Source organism: Rattus norvegicus, chromosome 5 (assembly GCF_021556685.1).
Source record: "Rattus norvegicus strain SHRSP/BbbUtx chromosome 5, alternate assembly SHRSP_T2T, whole genome shotgun sequence".
Classification (NCBI taxonomy): Eukaryota; Metazoa; Chordata; class Mammalia; order Rodentia; family Muridae; genus Rattus; species Rattus norvegicus.
In genome coordinates this window covers 159,987,356-160,005,600 of record NC_141538.1, presented here as the reverse complement: position 1 = coordinate 160,005,600, position 18,245 = coordinate 159,987,356, and the positions used below count along the sequence as shown (strand labels likewise).

Here is an 18,245-nt window from a genome sequence, read left to right as displayed (position 1 = left end):
ACTCATGGGTGTATGTCTGTAAGTGTATACCATGTGTATGCACGTGAGACCTGAGGACTGATCAAGGCCTTCAGAAGAGCACAAGTGCTCTCTTTTTTTTAAGGTTTATTTATTCATCTGTTTTATGTTTATGAATGTTCTGTCTTTATGCATATCAGAAGAGGACATCAGAGCACAGATGGCTGTGAGCCACCGTGTGGCTGCTGGGAATTGAACTCAGGACGTCTGGAAGAACAGTCAGTGCTCTTAACCACTGAGCTACCTCATTATACTTTGGTTTTCTACTTCTTCATTTGAGAGCTAAGCACATAGTTGTTTAATATATTTTATATTGAGTATATATTCACACTATCTTTTGCTTGCTACTTAATAGTAGCAAAGTAATTTTTTAAAAAATTAGATGTTTATGGATGTTTTCTTGTATTTAAGGCTGTACCACATGTGTGCCTGATGCCTATGGAAGCCAGAAGAGAGCATGGGTCCCTTAGACCTGGACCTATAGGTGCTTTTGAGTCATCCTATTAATGCTGGGTATTGAACCTGAGCCCTCTGAATCTCCCCCGCCCCTAATAAACTAATTTTTAATCTGAGAAATAGATCACAGGGAAAGCAGACCGATTTGATAAGTAGAAACTTGATTCTATCAGGCACTTTTTGGCATGGAAATTCACTTTAAGGTTTACTATGCTGGTTCTACAACTTTTAGGAAACTTATGCAAAATGTGTGTGCAAGTATACTCATAATTACCCTCTAGACCTGTTTTGTTGTTTTGTTGTGTAGCTCTGGCTGTCCTGGGACTCACTCAGTAGACTAGGCTGGCCCCTGTAGATCCACCCACCTCTGCTTCCTGAGCCCCGGGATCAAAGGCATGCACCACCGCCACTGCCATAGCCGCCACCACCCAGCCCAGGAGACTTTTTATAAGTATATAAAAAGTAATTGGTAACTACTAGAGAATTAAATTCATTGCTACCATTTTCTTAATCCTCACAGTGTTGACTCTTCTCACTCGCTGAGTGTGGGTCCTGATGGTGGTCACAACATAGTTCTGTCCTGTCCCTTCATTTACTTTGCAGCCTGTCTGATTGCTATGTCTTCGAGGGCTAACTGAGTCCCAGAAGCCCAGGCACAGCTTGCCCTGGGCTGGTGAAGCCAGCATCAGTAATATCTTTTCTTTGTGCTTTAGCTCAGGTTCAGATTGAAGGCGATTTTCTGGCATGTTCCTTCTCGATTCTGGAAGAACAGCCTATGGACATGCTTCTGGGACTGGACATGCTTAAACGGCATCAGGTAATTAAGAGCTTTTGTATGTGTCTGTGTACATACATGGACACACATGTGCATGGAGGCTAGAGGTTGACAACAGGTGTCCTCCTCAGTCTCTACTTGTTTCAGAGAGTGTCTCAGTGAACCCAGAGTTCACCAGTTTGGCAATACTGGCTGGGCAGCAACTCCAGGGCCCCTCCTGTGTCTACCCCATTCCCACCCCCAGTTGGGTATGGTGGTGTGTGCATTAATCCTAGCACTTGAACAGAGAGGTGTCAGGTATCTGTGAGGCCAACCAGAGTCACATAGTGTGACCCTGCCTCAAAACAACACAAGGTGGGCTTTGGAGGTGCATGCCTTTAATTCCAGCAGTTGGGAAGGAGAGGCAGAAAGATCTTTTGAGTTTGAGGGCAGCCTGATCTCCACAGTGAGTTCTAGGACAGTCAGGGCTACACAGAGAAACCCTCTCTGGAAAACAAATAAACAAAAAGACAACAGCACAAATCTCTCTGTAAAACCTCTAGGGGTAAGTTAAGTCTTGTCTGTCTTGACATAATTAGCAGTTTTATTACTTGTTTTAATCTTTAAAGAATCGGATTTATTTATTTTTTTTGGGGGGGGGTTCTTTTTTTTCGGAGCTGGGGACCGAACCCCGGGCCTTGCGCTTCCTAGGTAAGCGCTCTACCACTGAGCTAAATCCCCAACCCCAGATTTATTTTTACGTGTGTTTTGTTGGTACCACAAGCATGCCCGGTGCCCCTGAAGGTAAAGAGAGAGAGGTTCAGATGGGTAGGAGCCACCACAGAGCCACCACGGAGGTGCTGGAGATAGAAGATCCGCTGCGAGAACAAGTGCTCCTTTTTGTTCTCTTATGGAAAATTGGTTTTTCTTCACATAACATACATATCCTGATTATGGTTCCCCTTTCTCCACTCCTCCCATCACAAAGCAGACGGGCTTCCACGGGGATTGTGACTTGATAAGACAAAACCGGAATGGAGAAAGCACAGGCACAAGGGACAGAGGTCCCAGGGATCCTGTAAAACCACCACTCGGTCCTGTGCTTGTTTCTCTGAGTTCCTGCAAGCTGTGACCATGGTGACACAGAGGGCCTTGTTCCTTGCGGTCCTCATCCCCTGTGGCTCTCCCACTCCATTTGTCTCCTCTTTCTCAGGGTTCCCTGACACTGAGGGAAGAACGGAGACGTCCTTTCCCAGAGCTGAGCACAAGGGCTTAGCTGCTCAGCCAGCTCTCAAGCCCCAGCACTTCCACCAACTTGTATAATTTTAAGATTCTGATTGAAAATCAGGAGGGTTTTTTTTAATTACTGTAGTCATCCCTTTCTTAGATGTTGATTAAACAGTAGCTAGAGGGAGCCCTGAGGTTGAAAGGCTGAAAAATGAAAATGCTTTGTTCATACAGGGAAAATTTCCTGATAGGACATTAATTTGTGATGATACTTGTGTTCCTCATCTAGACGTGAAATCTGCCGTGCTCGTAGCAGAGCGCTAGGTAGAGCCTGCTGAGCAGTGACAGACACTGAGTCTAGCCTGAGTCCCATGGAGGGGTTATGTACAGTCAGGACCTTCATGCCCTGTGCTCGGGTGAGTCAGGAGCGCTTGCCCGGCGTATGGAAGGTCCTGGATTCAGGCCCCGAAAAACAAAAAGCCTTGAAAAACATTGTGTATTGTATTGATTTAGCACTGTAGCTAGAAGGAGTGAGTATGTTTGTATAAATGAAGCCTGGGTTATTAATTTGTCTGTGTCTTGCTGTCGTTTAGCATGTACTGGTATATTCTAACTTTACAGACATAAATTATAGGCACAGTCAACTTCAGATCTCACGTAGAAATAAAACACACAGGAAGGAGTACTAGAAATATGAAGTAAAGTGGCTTTGTAATCCCACTACTTGGGGGCCTCAGGCAGATGGATCAGGAGGTTAAGGATGGTCTGGACTCTAGACCCTATCTCAGAAGCAAAGAGGGCCTGGGGGGTAACTGCACAGGTAAAGCACTACTGGCTGCAGTGGCCATTCCACTGGGATCCAGCCTCGGTCTGGGAGCCCTGGATGGCTCTGGTGGCGTCTGCACTCTTAGCTCTCCTCGCCCAAGGTTCAAAATGAGCCTCAGTTCTCTGAAATTGGAACAGGTCTAGGGGGATGTAGTAGCCCACACCTGGAGACAGGCGGGAGAAGGACAAGTCCAAGGCTGTCTTGGGTTACAAATCGAGCTGGTGGCCATCCTGGATTACATAAAAGACTTTGTGCCAGAAGTATAAAAGTGGTGTTTTCAGTGTATGGTAAGGTTATGTCTTTATTCTCTCTCTCTCTTTTTTTTTTTTTTTTTTTTGGGTTCTTTTTTTTCGGAGCTGGGGACCGAACCCAGGGCCTTGCGCTTCCTAGGCAAGTGCTTTACCACTGAGCTAAATCCCCAACCCATGTCTTTATTTTCTAACCATCTCTTCTCCCAGTGTTCTTTATTAAGACTGAGTGTGGAGCCAAGAGTTTGATTCCCTATAGGCTGCTTCATTCACTGCTGTCCTTTGCTTTTCTCTTCTGCAGTGTTCTATTGACTTGAAGAAAAATGTCCTGGTGATTGGCACCACAGGCTCACAGACCACCTTCCTTCCTGAGGGGGAGTTACCAGAGTGTGCTCGCTTGGCATATGGAACTGGGCGAGAGGACATACGGCCAGAGGAAATTGCAGACCAAGAATTAGCAGAAGCCATTCAAAAATCAGCTGAGGATGCAGGTATTAGGATTGACCATTTGAGTAGAGCTGTGTTGTTAGTGAGGGGAAGGCCTTTCTCGTGTGTATATATGCAGCTTCACTGGTCGGCAGAAGATGCGTTCACTGTTAGCTCCTCCTCCATCTCTCAGTACCAGCACCACCAGACAGGATGTGCAGCTCCGTAGTGGAACTTGTTAACACACATGAAGGAAGCACTGAGCTCAGCACCACACAGACTGGGTGTGGTGGTGCACACCTACAATTCCAGCATTTGGGAGGAAATAATCAAAATAATTAGCTGTCCCAAAAAGAAGGAGAGAGTGTGGGCAGGGCTTCTCATTCCATGGCTCAGCAGGTGAAGGAAGGCGCTTGCCACAGAAGCCTAGAGACCAGAGCCCATTCAAAAGTGGAAGGACAGCCCCAACTCCACAGTTACCCACTAACCTAGGCATGCCCACACATACATACCATCATAGTAGAAATACCATCATGGGCTGGAGAGAAGGCTCAGCGGTTAAGAGCACTGACTGCTCTTCCAGAGGTCCTGAGTTCAAATCCCAGCAACCACATGGTAGCTCACAACCATCTGTAATGAGATCCGATGCCCTTTTCTGGTGTGTCTGAAGACAGCTATAGTCAGTGTACTTATATATAATAGATAAATAAATATTTTGTTAAAAAAATCATAAAAGCTTTGAAGGACTCGTATTTGAACAGATCAAAAAAAAAAGGTATAGTGGGACATATGTATAAAGCATCATCTGAGACCGAAACAAAAGAATTCCAGGCTCAGATCCAGCCTAGGCTGTGTATGGAGGTCCAGGCTGATGTGGACTGTGCAGACACACCATGTCCAGAAGGCAGCCCCACAGTCAAGAGGCACAGTGGACCTATGGCTTCAGGCTGGGCTTGTCTACTTAGTAATTCCAGGGCACTGGGGCTGCACATTGAGACCACCTTGTTTCTGAAAAACAAAACAAGAGGAAGAAGAGCCCAGTGCTGTGCTCAGGATTAGGGTCTTGCTTACGTGGACGCCTCTAAAACATCATGTTTTGTCCGTAAAGAAAAACTACAGTAAGCACACATGCTCAAGACCAGCAATATTTCCCAGAAAGTATGTTTTATTTCCCAGCCTCTTTCTTGATTTTGATGGAAGGTATTATCACTGGGACTCCATAGTAAAAATGTTCACGGAAGTGCTGCCCACAGAGAAGAACCAGTGGTGAGGGTAATTTTGCATTAATCAAGTATAATACATTAATCAAATATAATACTTTGCATAAATCAAGTATAATATAATAGTGTTCCCTGAGGTAGGGGACCTCTGCAAGCAGGCTCCTTAACACGTAAGTCTGAAGACAGAACAGAGGCTTCTGAGATAAATGAGTCAAGACAGCTTTGCTGAAACCCCCTATCTGTTGCAGAACAGTGACTCCGGGGTGTATTTTCTACCGTTTGAAAAAACTTCTTAACTCTTAGGTGAGGTCTCGGGAAGCCTTGGGCTGGGGTTGTTCATCAATGGGACAGCCTCACGCTTCGCTTTCTGGTAAAGTGGCTTAGAGTACAAACTCTTGGAATAACTTTCTCCTCAAGACAAAGATAATATATTTGAATAACAAACTACAAGGTTTTGTCCCATTTCCTGGAGAACCCACAGTGTGTCACCCTGACCCTCTGGAGTGGGAGCGAGTGGCTGGTGGAGCCTTGCACCAGCTGGTCATGGTGCACTTTGTGTAATCTGGAGTTTTGGTTGCAACTGAGGTGTATTTTAAAAAGGAGAGTTTGAATTAGCAGCAATCATTTTAATCTTCTCGAAAGGGCAGCTCAAGTGAGCACATTCACCTCCTTAACCTGTGCGCGGTAATTTGGCAATTCAGCAGGAACGCTGAGACTATTTCCCCCACCCCCAGGCTGCCGTGACGGCAGCAGTGTTACTAACCCAGTAACGGCTTCCCTCCCGTCGCACACGGCGTGGATGAGGTGCGGGGTCAGCGAAGCCGAGTGAGCAAATGGAGCGGCCAGGTTGCCCATGCAGCCTTTGCTCTTGCTATGTGGGAGTGCGCTGACCCTGCAGGGTTTTAACAGTCTAGTGGTTCTGCACTGGTGGTAGTTATTGAGAACTGACTGCTTGGGATCATGAAAATTATATAATTCTGGACATAATATGCAAGTATTTTCAAAAAAATTATTTCTTTGGCTAGTCAGGGTGTCTTCACCCTTGTCTAAATCAGTAGTAATGCTGTCAGACGTTTCTGCTGCTGGCCAGCCGTGAAGAAGGCAGCGTGTGGAGCCTAAACTTGGTTTCCTCTTCAGAAAAATGAATCTTTAGCTGGGCGGTGGTGACCAACACCTTAAATCCCAGCACTCGACAGACAGAGGCAGCCGGATCTCTCAGTTCAAGGACAGTCAGGGCTGCACAGAGAAACCCTGTCTTGAAAAGCAAAACAAAGAAAGAAGGAAAGAAAGAAAGAAAGAAAGAAAGAAAGAAAGAAAGAAAGGAAGGAAGGAAGGAAGGAAGGAAGGAAGGAAGAGAGAAAGAGAGAGAAAAGAAAGAAAGGAGAGAAAGAAAGAAAAGAAAGGAGAGAAATAGAGAGAGTCTTGAGCTTGGAATGGTGACACCTGCCCATATGCCACATCCTCAGAATGTCTAGGCCTTGTCTCAAAAAAAAATATGTATATATATTTTGAGGAATTTGGAAAGCTACTATACTGGTTCACTAACCTGTGTAAAACGGGCTTTGAGCAGCTCTTGATGGATTGACTTTGCCTGGGGCACATTTGCCTCCAGTGTGCAGAGCTGTGGAGTAATCCTTTCAGAGTACAGACACCGCACTGGTTATGTTCGGAGAGAGTTGAAGCTCCACAGTCTTTGGGATGCCACGCTGTGGAGACTCCTGCTTTCACAGATGGGAAGGAGTGAGGACTGCAGCCCTGCATGCTGTGTGGTTTTGCATTGTTAACCCACGTTTGCTTGTCTGTTTCCTAATCCAAACAGAGCGTCAGAAGCCATGATGCATGTAGTGTGTGTGTGCTGCAGCTGGAGTGGGCCCAGACCAGGTATTTATAGACGCCACATTAACCTTCCGTCCAGTTGTCACCTGTGCTCTGAAAAACTGTCTGCGATCATTCTGGAAACTCAAGACTTTGTCCTGTTCAATCTGGTTACAACTAGCCTGTATGTACATGTATACGTATGTTGCTGTATGCACACATGGCATAAATTCTGTTAAAATGTGACTGGTTGTTGGAACAGTCCAGGGGGAAATCTTAGTGAAAAGTATTCAGTGCCTACTACCTCTGAGAGCCGAAAACACTGAAGAAGAAAAGAAGTGAATGCAGCACTGTCCCAGCAATTTGTTGTAGATATATGATTCTTTTTAAACCTTTGGGGTTTGTTTTGTTTTGTTTTGTTTTGTTTTTCAAAAAAGCTGGAAGTCCTCAAATGTTTGAAGTTCATAAAAAGGTTATGTTTTCATTTTATTGAGCAGAAATGGGAAGTTGAACCAAATGGCTTCTCCAGAATCATAGGTGGTAATAGGTGGCCTGGGCATTGCTCGTGCTTTCTTGCCATCCCATTCTTTGGACGATGACACAAGAGGATCCAAGGTTTGAGCCCAAGCTGAACTGTATAGTGAAAGCATCTTTAAAATAAATGTTGACATAATACACTTGCTAATTTTATCTGACAATCTGACACAGGGCTTTTTAAATAAGGGTTTGGAGGCTGGTTGTAATTAGATTTATAGCATAATATTCATTCTGTCTGTCTGTCTCTGTCTCTCTCTCTCTCTCTCTGTCTCTCTCTCTCTCTCATTTTAAGGACATTGGGCATAGTTGCTGTCCCTTAGCATTTTTTCCTAACCCCTCTGGTACTAGTGTTTCAGTGCCAGAGGATGGCACACATGCTGCTCTGACAGTAAGTACAGTCTGCCTGGGCACCTTCACCGCTCCTGCTTTTTTGGGGCGCACAGGTCCTTGACACTGAACCCAGATGGTACGTGATGCTGTGGTGCTGACCTGGACATTCTTTTGCAGTGTGCTCTTTTATGATAGCGTTAGTCCAGAATTGAGTGTATTTCACAGTCGGCTGTATTGATTATTGGATAAAAACCTAAAGACTTGCTGTATTTACAGGACGTAGTTTAAACAGAGACAAAACAATCCTATTTTTAGCCAATGTAAGGTAGTTCCTTAAGAAGTCAGTCAGTGCCTTGAGGTGGTGCCACTGGGCTTTGATGCCAGCATTTGGGAGTCAGGCAGGTAGATCCCTGAGTTCAAGGCCAGCCTGGTCTACAGAGTGAGTTCCAGTACAGCCAAAGAAACTCTCGAAAAACAAACAGAAAGGACAGCATAGCTGCATGAGATCTGTCTCAACCCAAAAAGAGAAGCCAACTTCGAGCATGGCCCAGCCTCTGACACAGCTCTGCAGGGTCTCATTAGTTGATTAGAGTGACTTTTACATCGTAACTGCGCTCTCTGTGCCTTCGAGAGTGGAAATCCAGCTGATGTTAGTGTTCAGCACAAAGCATCTGCAGTGAATTTAACAATCCAGGAGCCAATGTTTCCAGCTTGATAGCAGTCTATGATTTTTAATGAAAGACACCATGGGTGGTTAGAGGCTAGTTTTTAATAGCACCAGAGGAGTTGGACCACTGTGGTGTCCACACTGATGTCCCCATCATGTTTGAAGGGCAATCAAATTAGGGTGAGTCTAAGTTATTGTTGCCTATCAGGAAACTATCACACTGTTCCATAAAGTCCTTGTTAATTCTGTTGTGCTGTATCAGAGTCACAGCCTTTGGAAGCTGGGTATGATTCTGCATGTTGTAATCCCATCACTCAGACTAAAGCAGGAAACGCCACAAGTCTCAGGCTCAGCAGACTGCATTACAGAGCTGGAGGTGTGGTTGGACTAGCAGAGAACCTCCTGGCATGGGTAAGCCGAGGTCTGCTTGGTCTGAAGCACTACAGAGACGAGAATGTTGTAGCTCTGACATTGGCAGGGGTCGTCCTTATACATCAAGTCAGAGGCCACCCTGAGGTCCAGGAGTGTCGCCTCAAATACAAGTCCATAGTTACAGTGAAAGCTTGGTTAGAAATGAAATCCACTGTTTATGTGCTTGTCTTCTAGAGATCCCCAGGCATGTAAACCCCACTTCTCTGGGTTGTGCCGCTCTGTCCCCAGCATGCTTGCTTTTGGACTTCTGTGCTCACACTTGAAACATGGAAAGTGTACTGAAGCCAGCATTGGTGGCCCATGCTGTAACCCAGGGCTCAGGAGGCTGACATATAAGGATTGCAGATGATTGAAAGCTTGTCTGGGCTCACTATAGTGAGATAGCCAGCTTAAGCTTCAGAGTGAGACCTGGTTTGTTGTTTCTTTGTTTTTGTTTTTTTTTTTAAGGGGGTGTTGTCATGAGAATCATCCAGAATTACTTCTGGTGAATGAAGTAGCTGCGTGGTGTGGTGATGCACTCCCACAGTCCAGCATCCCAGAAGCTGGGCAGGAGACTCAACTTTAAGGCCAGCTCTGGCTGTGTAGTGAGAGCCTTTCTGGAATAAGTAATTATATCAATAAGTACCTTTTAAATGTGAGCACTGACCCAACTGTTGTGAAGTAGACATTAATAGTTCTTTCTTTACATGCGGAATTGTAATAATGTTTATTACGGACACACCCGTTTGAGCTTTGGTGACAGATGAATCTACCACGATGAGAAAGATTCGTGTATTTTTTTAGCATCATGTTTGCAAGAGAGACCCTAAATTAAAAGGCCTGGTTTTATTCTATAGAGAATTCAACTCTCTGATAAGTTAGTGGTCTGCTAACGAATCTTTTTCTTTTCCTTTTAATAGAGAAAAGCAGTAAAGAATCTACCTCACTGGGAACGCCATCATTGCTGACTTCAGAAGGACTCAACCATCCAGCTCCTTCAGGGCACAGTCCTGAGGTTGGTAGCCCTACGAGTCTCGTTCGCTCTGTCTCTGCTTCCGTCTGCGCCATCAAGCCCAGTGACCCCAATAGCATTGGATCTCCAGCTGTGGAGGCGACAAAGGCTTCAGCTGAATTCCAGACAAACTCTAAGAAAACAGACCCTCCTCTGCAGGTCCTCCCTGATCTCGCTTCCTCGGCAGAACGGAGTCTGGCTATGCCTTTGCATAATTCATCAGACGAAGCATTTGTTACAGGTAATCTGGAGAAATCTGCTGAGAAAAGAACCCAGGGCCTCAGAGTTTATCTCCACACAAGACAGGACGCTAGTTTATCTCTCACAACTACTGGGACGCATGAGCCACAGATATTTGTGGAGGAAAAGAGTTGGCATCCAGAAAATCAGAACTCAAGTCAAGTGAACGGCCTTCAGCAGCACAGAGAAACAGAGCGTGTGCAGCGTGAGCCTGGAGCGCAGAGCGTTCCAGGTGACCGGGAGTGTCTCTGTCACACAGAAGACCTTGAGCTTCAGGAAGAAGCTGTCGGTTGGGAAGCTGTGATGAAAGGCAGTGGGGCACTACTGAGCACCGCTCATCTTCTCAGTGCAGAGGAAGGTCTTCCAGCTCCAGGGCGCTGTAGCTGCTCCTGCTCAGAAGCCCTGATGGAGGTGGATACAGCTGAACAGTCTCCAGTCGCTAGCTGCAACTCCACAGGCAGGCACATCATCGCGAGCCCAGGTGTGTCACATGTCACTTCAGAGCATCCCTCTATGGAAGTAGAAACGTCACAGTGTAACCTCTCCTGTGACCGTGTGGAACATTCCATCTTGACTCGGGATTTGCAGCTCCCAGATAATGTTGAAATGTCTACAATGGATAACAAAGATGACCGCTCCTCTTCCCCTCTCAGTGGCCATGGTCAGCCCTCTCTGGAGTCAGCAGAAGAATTTTGTTCATCTGTCACAGTGGCCTTGAAAGAACTACATGAGCTTTTGGTCATTAGCTGTAAGCCAGCTTCAGAAGATTCACCTGAGGACATCACCTGTCAGTCAGAAATAGCAGCTGAGAGCCAAGCAAGCATTTCAGACCTTACAGGCAGGAGTACCCAAAGCGAGCATCTGACCCCTAGTGACCAGCACCCACAAGTCTCCTGTCCCCAGGCCACCTCTGAGTCAGAAAAGACAGAAATCTTAGGAGCTGCACCCCATGCTGCGGGAGAAGATGATACATCCACTGGCTTTGGAGGTCTAGGTGATGGCTTGTCACCTGGCCAAGAAGGCCTCCCCAGATCAACAGAGTCAGTCAGGAAGAGCTGTTCTGTTGCCATAACCTCGGCTAAACTGTCTGAGCAGTTGCCCTGCACCTCAGGTGTGGAGAGCTCACTGGAGCTTGCAGCAGGTGAGGAGGGGGCCCACAGTCAGCCTTCTGAGCATGTGCAGAATCCAGGCCCAGACAGGCCCGAGACCAGCACTGTCTGCCCCGGAGCTGTGTTGCCCTTCGGTGGATTGGACCAACCTACCACACAGTCCTTGTCCACTCCCTCTACTCTTCCACCCTTTGTCTTTCCTGCTGCAGATGTGGACAGGATTCTTGGTGCCGGCTTCACTCTGCAGGAAGCTCTCGGGGCTTTGCATCGAGTTGGTGGGAACGCAGACCTTGCACTTCTTGTTTTGTTAGCAAAGAACATTGTAGTCCCTACATAATTGTGGGAAAGTGGGCTAGGCCACGTCTCATTCCTTTTGAAAAAGCCCTTTTCACACAAATATGCTCAATACACATTCTCTCTCTCTCTCTCTCTCTCTCTCTCTCTCTCTCTCTCTCATACACACACAATATGTGTAGAAAATCTGCAAGCAAAATGTTGAGCCAGATTTTTTTTCCGGCCAAAGTAATTTATGATCTTTTGTCTGATGAATTTGTCTATCCTACTTGTTAAATTTTGGGCCTTTTAATTGTATTGGCAGTGTGTGCATACAAAAGCTTTTTATTCTCATTAAGATGATGTATTCTGGAATAAAGCGGATGGTTTTGTGTATAGCACACCATTTTAGAATGAGTGAATGCTTTGAAAGCAGGAGTCATGAGGAGCCTGCCTGCCACCTATGGAGCTAGGACAGATGAGCTGCCGTGTGGCTCTGGCTGTGCTGCGTGCAGGTATGGGCTGTTAACAGGAAGCTGGAGAAGAGAACTTTAGAGTTGGATGTTTTAAGGAGAAGGTAATAACTTCCAGAGTTGTATGTTTTGATTTGTGTGCTCAGGGTTGACATTTAAATAGGGTGAGTGGGAGGGCTTAAACCTTGGGCTGTCTTGTGCATCATAGGCTGCTGCATGGACTGATTGCCAAATACTTTCATGACCATGGGTAGTGTGTGGGGAAATTCACATGAGAGTGAAACATGGTGCTACTTGTATTTAAAAAGGGAAGGGGAAACCGTGGTCGTAATTCCATTTGTAAGTGTCAAGGACTGTGAGTTAAAGATAATGGCTTAGACAAACATGGGCGTGTACTAGAGACAGGGTTGAGGTATCTCACACCCTCGTTCGCTGGTAGTGATCGGGGTTTGACCACCAGGAACCTGCTGGCTGTGTAAACTCATCTGCTAAGACGTTGTTCCCGTGTTCAGTCGAGCCATGTGAGACAGCACTGGAGAACCTTTGTCCCTGTCCTCTCAGTGCATGGACCGAGAGTCCGTGAGTGTCCCTCGTGGCAGTGGAAAAACAATGGAAGTTCTGACAACAGTGGCCTTGGTACAGTCTTCATCCCTTTCTTTCCTCAGGAGTTTCTTTTCTCAGCAGGATCCATGTTTGTGTTCATCAAGCTGAGCTGGAGTGGGGCAGAATGTGTAGCTGTGTATTGTGGCCTTTTTAGTGTCAGCTCTCGCCTTGCAAGTCGCTGTCCCATGGGCCCCACTGTGCAATAATCACTCCAGATAGGTTTTCGAGCATCCTCTCCTGGAACAGTAACTGTTGTCTGAGGTGTCTGACAGGAATCCGGAATCTTGCTCTTCTTGAAAAGGATTTTGAGGATAATTCCTGGTTCTGGAATGAGAGTTTGCAGTCATTAAAATGAAAGTGTTGAAATTGAATTCTGAACTGATTCTGTCTAAAAGTCACTATCCCACCACCACCACCCTCTCTCAAAGCTTTTTTTTTTTTTTTTTTTTTTTTTTTAAATCCATCAAAATTGAAGTCCTCGAGCACAGACGGGTTCATGTCTCAGGAGTTTTGGAGCATTGGGGGCACTGACAGGGGTCTCTGTTCTTTGGTCTGTTCTTTTTGCTGCATTGTTTGTGTGCCGAGGCACTTCAGTGACATGGTGGCAAGTCACACCAAGCATCATGATCCTTTCTGGAATTAGGACATGGTTGCCGGATGGCCTTGTGGCTTCCTGCTCTCTCCATCGGGCCCTCAGAACATCAGGCTAGCCGAGCTATCTTTGAGAAAAGCTTTGTCAGATGAGCACGGCATGTCCGCCTTTTGCCTGTTCTACACCAAAGATGTATGTGTGATTCACTAGGAAAGTGCTCCCAGGATTCTGTCACCTGACTCAGAGCAGAGCCTGAGGCAGAGGCAGAGGCAGAAGCAGGCAGTGCGTTGACGCCTGGCATTGGCTTGAGGTGGGGAGGGGGTGAATTTTAGAGTCAAAAATCTTTGGGGTTACAGGGTGGGGTGGACAGAAGGAAGTACTGATGACAGACTCCTCCCAGAAGGCAGAAGAGATCGGCATGCAAAGTCGGTGTGGCCACTGACTCCGCCACGGACGCTTGCTGGGGAGCAGCCCTAGCTGGATTATAGAATCCAGTCTGGAAAAGTTTTCTTTACAATAGCCTTTACATATGTACTTGTCTAAAAATAACCATTTTAGAAGCAGTTTGATGGGCCAATGATTGTACAGGCGTTCCTAGGAATCCTTTGAATGAGCTTGATGCACTTGCCAAATCCTTTGTTCCTTTGGTGGTTTTCTTTGCAACAGATAGTTGCTTTTGATTCTTAAGATCTGTCAAACGTAAGCAAAATCGAAGGCCAGGCACGCTGACACACCTTTCACTCTAGGAGTGTTCACTAATGAACTCTGAGTTCATTAGTGAGACCCTGTCTTTTCAAAAGGAGATTTAAAAAAAAAAATCTTTCGTCTGAAGTTTGTATAAAGTTAGGAATTTGTTATTAATTGATTGGCTTAAACTGAGCGAGAGGACAGAGGACATTGTGGACAACATCACATTAGTGGCACTTCAGAGTCAGCTTTCACTTAGTCACTCTATCAAGAGTACAATGACATCATTGTGAAACCTAGTGCTGAGCCAGCCAGATGACACCTGTAACTAACGGCAAGGGCAGCTCCTGGGCCAGACCCTTGTCAGGTGTTCCGTGGTGGCTGCTTACCTCCTGCAGCGGTCTCCATTCACGCACCGAAGGGCTTTCTTGTAAAACTGAAGACACAAGCTGAAGGGCGGGAGAGAGGGCCCTTTGATTCTGGGAAGGGCCATTTCAGGACGTGCTGGCCGCCCTCTGCAGCGGCCGAAGCCTTCCTCTGGCGGGCTGAGCTCCAGATGCTGACGGGTGAAGGCAGGAGTAGGTGCCTGGCAAAGGAAGCTTTAGTGGATGGTTAGTGGTGTGTGAGAACCTCTGCCTCTGGTCATCTCTAGACGCAGGAAAGGGGAGAGACAGCCCTGGGTGTCTACCCAAAACATCCTGGCAAGATGATGCCTAGGAATAGGTAGGGGACCTGGTGTCGTGGATTTTGACTGGCTTGCATAGCATCTGCCTGTTAGTCCCTCTCTACAGCTTTCTATCTCTAGCGGAAGCCATAAGAATTTGTTTCAACTTTTCAGCTCATGTCTATAAATAAATACTAAGCTATCTCAAATCTAAGGTGATTGATAAATACTTTACATAGGTTGAAAAGCAGCTCTTGTGTCTACAGATACCTGCACGCCTGGTGGCTTTTCTTCCTACTCTGTACATAGTAAACTGCCTTGGACAGGGCAGTACACGAGCGTCTAGGCAAGTTTCCTTTTCTGTCTTGTGTTTTCTTTGAGACAGGATCTCGCCATAACCCAGGATGGCCTCAAGCTCATGGCGGTTTCTCTGCCTCGGCCTTTAGGATGCTAGGATCGCAGGTGCACATAGCAATGCCCAGTTCACTCAGCGCATTCCAGTGGCTACCTGTGGTGGGCATAAACAATGTGGCCGACTGGCTGGTGTATCACTAGCAGCCCATAGGGCCGAGGGGTGCGGCTTGGTGGAACTCCTGGGGAGCATGTGAGGTCCTAGGTTTGATCCTTACCACCGGAAAAAGTAAAAGTCAGTCTTGGGATTTAATAAAGTCCGAGGCTGACTAGAACCCTGTAATTTCCCTCTCTCAGTAGTTAACATAACAGCATTTGGTGTTTCCTACATCCCCTCTGAATTACCTGACTCCCAGAGTGTCTGTAGAGCCGCAGTAAGGACTTTGGGGTGAGCCTTTGATGTACTTGCTTTTCTTTCGTGCCTTAATTTTTTTGAATAGCAGAAGCATCACATCTTGGGAGTATCGGGGAAAGGTTAGAGGGCAGCCCTCCTGGAGAGGACTGACTGCCACTAGATGTGGTCCTTGGCTCCTTACCACTTTGATTCACCCTTGCCTGCTTCAAACATTAGGTTTTCCCGGGTAGGAGTTTCTGCATCCTGTATACCAAAAAATGGTTTCTAGTGTTTCTTGTTTTCTGTTGCACCTTTTGTGCTGTGATAGGGAGAGACCAAATCTTACTCCTCCCATCAAAGCTATGCAGCATGAGCAAGGGTTCATCAGTGTTCATCAAGCATGGACTGTAGCTCAGCAGCAGCCAAACCAGACAGGAGCCTGGGCTTCGAAGCCTTCGGGGAGATACGGGGCAGTTTTGAACTAAGATCTGTTTTTCCTATTAGCATGCTATTCCACCCCCGCCCCGGCATGCTTTTGTTTTTGAGGAGACTTCTTACAGCCCAAACTGGCCTTGAACTAGCAATCCTAAAGTAGCTGGGTTCACGAAGTCGTAGGCACACTCTGTAATATCCAGGTAGCATGCTTTCATTTTTAAACTTTGTTATATGGTTGCAGGTTAGAGCCCACTGGGAGGGGGAGAAAACAAGCCCATGATGGAATTCAACGCTGTAAACCTAGAGTTGTACTCTAAAGTGCTTAGTTTTAGTGTTGTTTTAAACAATTGGGGGCTGGTGTGGTGCCACACACCTTTAAGCTGTAAGTGCAAGGCCAGTCAGGGCTACAGAGAGGAACCGTCTTAAATCAAAAAAATGAATAAAAACAGTTGAGGGTGTAGGGCAATAGCACGGTGGTAGGCAGAATGCTTGCCTAGCTGCAGGAAGTCCTCAGCCCAGCCCCCAGCACTGCATAAGCCACGTGCGGGGTGCCGGTAATTCCCAGCACTGGAGACAGGAGAGAGAAGCAGAAGTTCAAGGTCATTCTTGACTGCGTGGGTTACATGAAACCCTGTCACTTAAGAGTGGGTAAAGGGTCAACTGTAGCTCAGTGGTAGAGCACTTGCCTGACATGTACAAGGCCCTGGGTTTGACTCCCAACACTGCACAGAAAGGATTTTTTTTTAAAAGATTAGTAGAAATAACTGAAGATGCTGAGGAGTTGGTGTATAAAGCTGTGGACAGGAAGGCACAGGCAGGAGAGGTGTCCCGTGAAGGAACTGGGGGGATAGCTGTTTCCCTTCAGGACGCAGGGTCCCATGCAGCACTTAAGATAGGCGAGTGTATCCCCGCCAACCCCCAGGGAGCAGAACTCAGCCGAGGCCTCTGCAGGATGTGCAGTGTGGACAAGAGAATCCGGAGCAGAAGTGACCGGGTGTTGGGATGGGCAGACAGGATTGCTCTGCCAGCTCCACAAGACTTCAACCCTCCATTTAGGATAGCGGGTGTGTGCACCCCTGAAGCATAGCTTTCCGGTTAGGAAATATGCTTAAAAGTTGTTCAGTAATTAAACGTGAGGGTTGGGGGTTTGTGAAATGGGGGAGGGAGGCTGGGTGAGTTTTAGGACACCATCTGGGTCAAACTTACCAAGAAAACGATGGATCAGCATAGGAGTTTCTTTACCTGCAAAGTGTGGACCACAGACCGGAAGGCATCGAGCATGAGATCAGACGGCTTCTTACTGTGATTAAGCAGCCGAAGGAGGTTTTGATTGGGTGACTTGGGTGAGGGGCGTGTCCCCTTTGCCCTGTCAGGTGATGGGCAGGGTTTGGTTGCCTGAAACCTGCAAACTTGAATGAGTGTGTCTGTGACCTGCAGAACAGACCTGTGTCCCTACAGGAGCCAGCCAGATGTGTGTTCACGGGCTCCCTGAGCAGTCCTTATAACCCGGAAGACATGTGGCCTCACACTCTTCCACCCGACTAGCGAGGCTTGTGCTCTCTCCCTGTATCCCCCGGGCGTGCGTTCACTCTGGTGAGACATCAGAGGGAATCTGTTGCGTTGGGTGAATCTCCTCTACATGTACTTTCCTTGGGAAACTATTAGTGCATTTGTATCCAGATCTCTCCATGGCAACCTGGACCCGATGGCTTCAACCCCCAGCAAAGGTTCCCTGGTTTTCTAGCCACAGTTGACAGATTGTAACTAGGAAGCCCTCTTTGGCTTCCTGCAGTTGCCTGAGTGTCATGAGGTTTTCTGGCTTCTCCTTAAGCTTTGACACTACGTCTTTTGAGATCTAGTCTGGTTAGCAAAATCTGCATGCGAGTGGCCCACCCAGCCATGCCCAGATGCTTTGAGAGTTGGGAAAACTGAGAACTGATAAGCTGCACTCAGGAATCCCAAGGTCAGTCGCTGTGTGTGCTAACTGGTTAGGACTGTCTGCAGCTGAACGCACTAGATGCCTTTGAGTTTGATTTTTTTGTTTTTTGTTTTTTTGTTTTTGTTTTTTTTTTTTTGTCATATTTTGAAATGTAAGTCAGCCCTGAATAATCCAAACACTTTATTTTATTTTTCTTCTTTAATAGGAACTTTCTGAAGAAAACGTGATGTGTAAAACCTTTGATATTTAAGACAATAAAGTTTTTATCATAAGACTTTCCATTTGGTCTGCTTCTAATTTAAGATGATTACTTCCCTCAGTTCTTGTTTCCGACTTCCTGGCCCTTTAAATTACTTCTGCCCCAGGTATTGGGGCAGCATCACCTGTGTACCTGAACCTGGGAAACATGAGTACAGCCATAAAACCTGACTTCCAGGTTTCTGGAGATCTCCCTGCAGATGTAAGGTGAACATTCTCTATGCACTTGGTTCAAACTAACAGAAACAACACTGCCAGTGGCATAGAGTGGATAAAACTG

General features: G+C 46.6%; 1 protein-coding gene across 6 annotated transcripts in view; it reads left to right on the top strand.

Annotated features, from left to right (window-relative positions):
- The window catches only part of Ddi2 (DDI proteasomal shuttling factor 2), a 45,501-nt gene extending 27,515 nt beyond the window's left edge, over window positions 1-17,986 (top strand). For 2 of the 6 annotated variants that reach the window (XM_087549460.1, XM_087549461.1), the window contains exons 7-9: window positions 1,188-1,291; window positions 3,831-4,020; window positions 9,856-17,981. In XM_087549460.1, coding sequence (XP_087405586.1) covers window positions 1,188-1,291; window positions 3,831-4,020; window positions 9,856-11,633 — 2,072 coding nt within the window. In that variant the 3' untranslated portion in view covers window positions 11,634-17,981. 6 annotated transcript variants of the gene reach the window in all.
- Window positions 17,987-18,245: the final 259 nt, after the last annotated feature.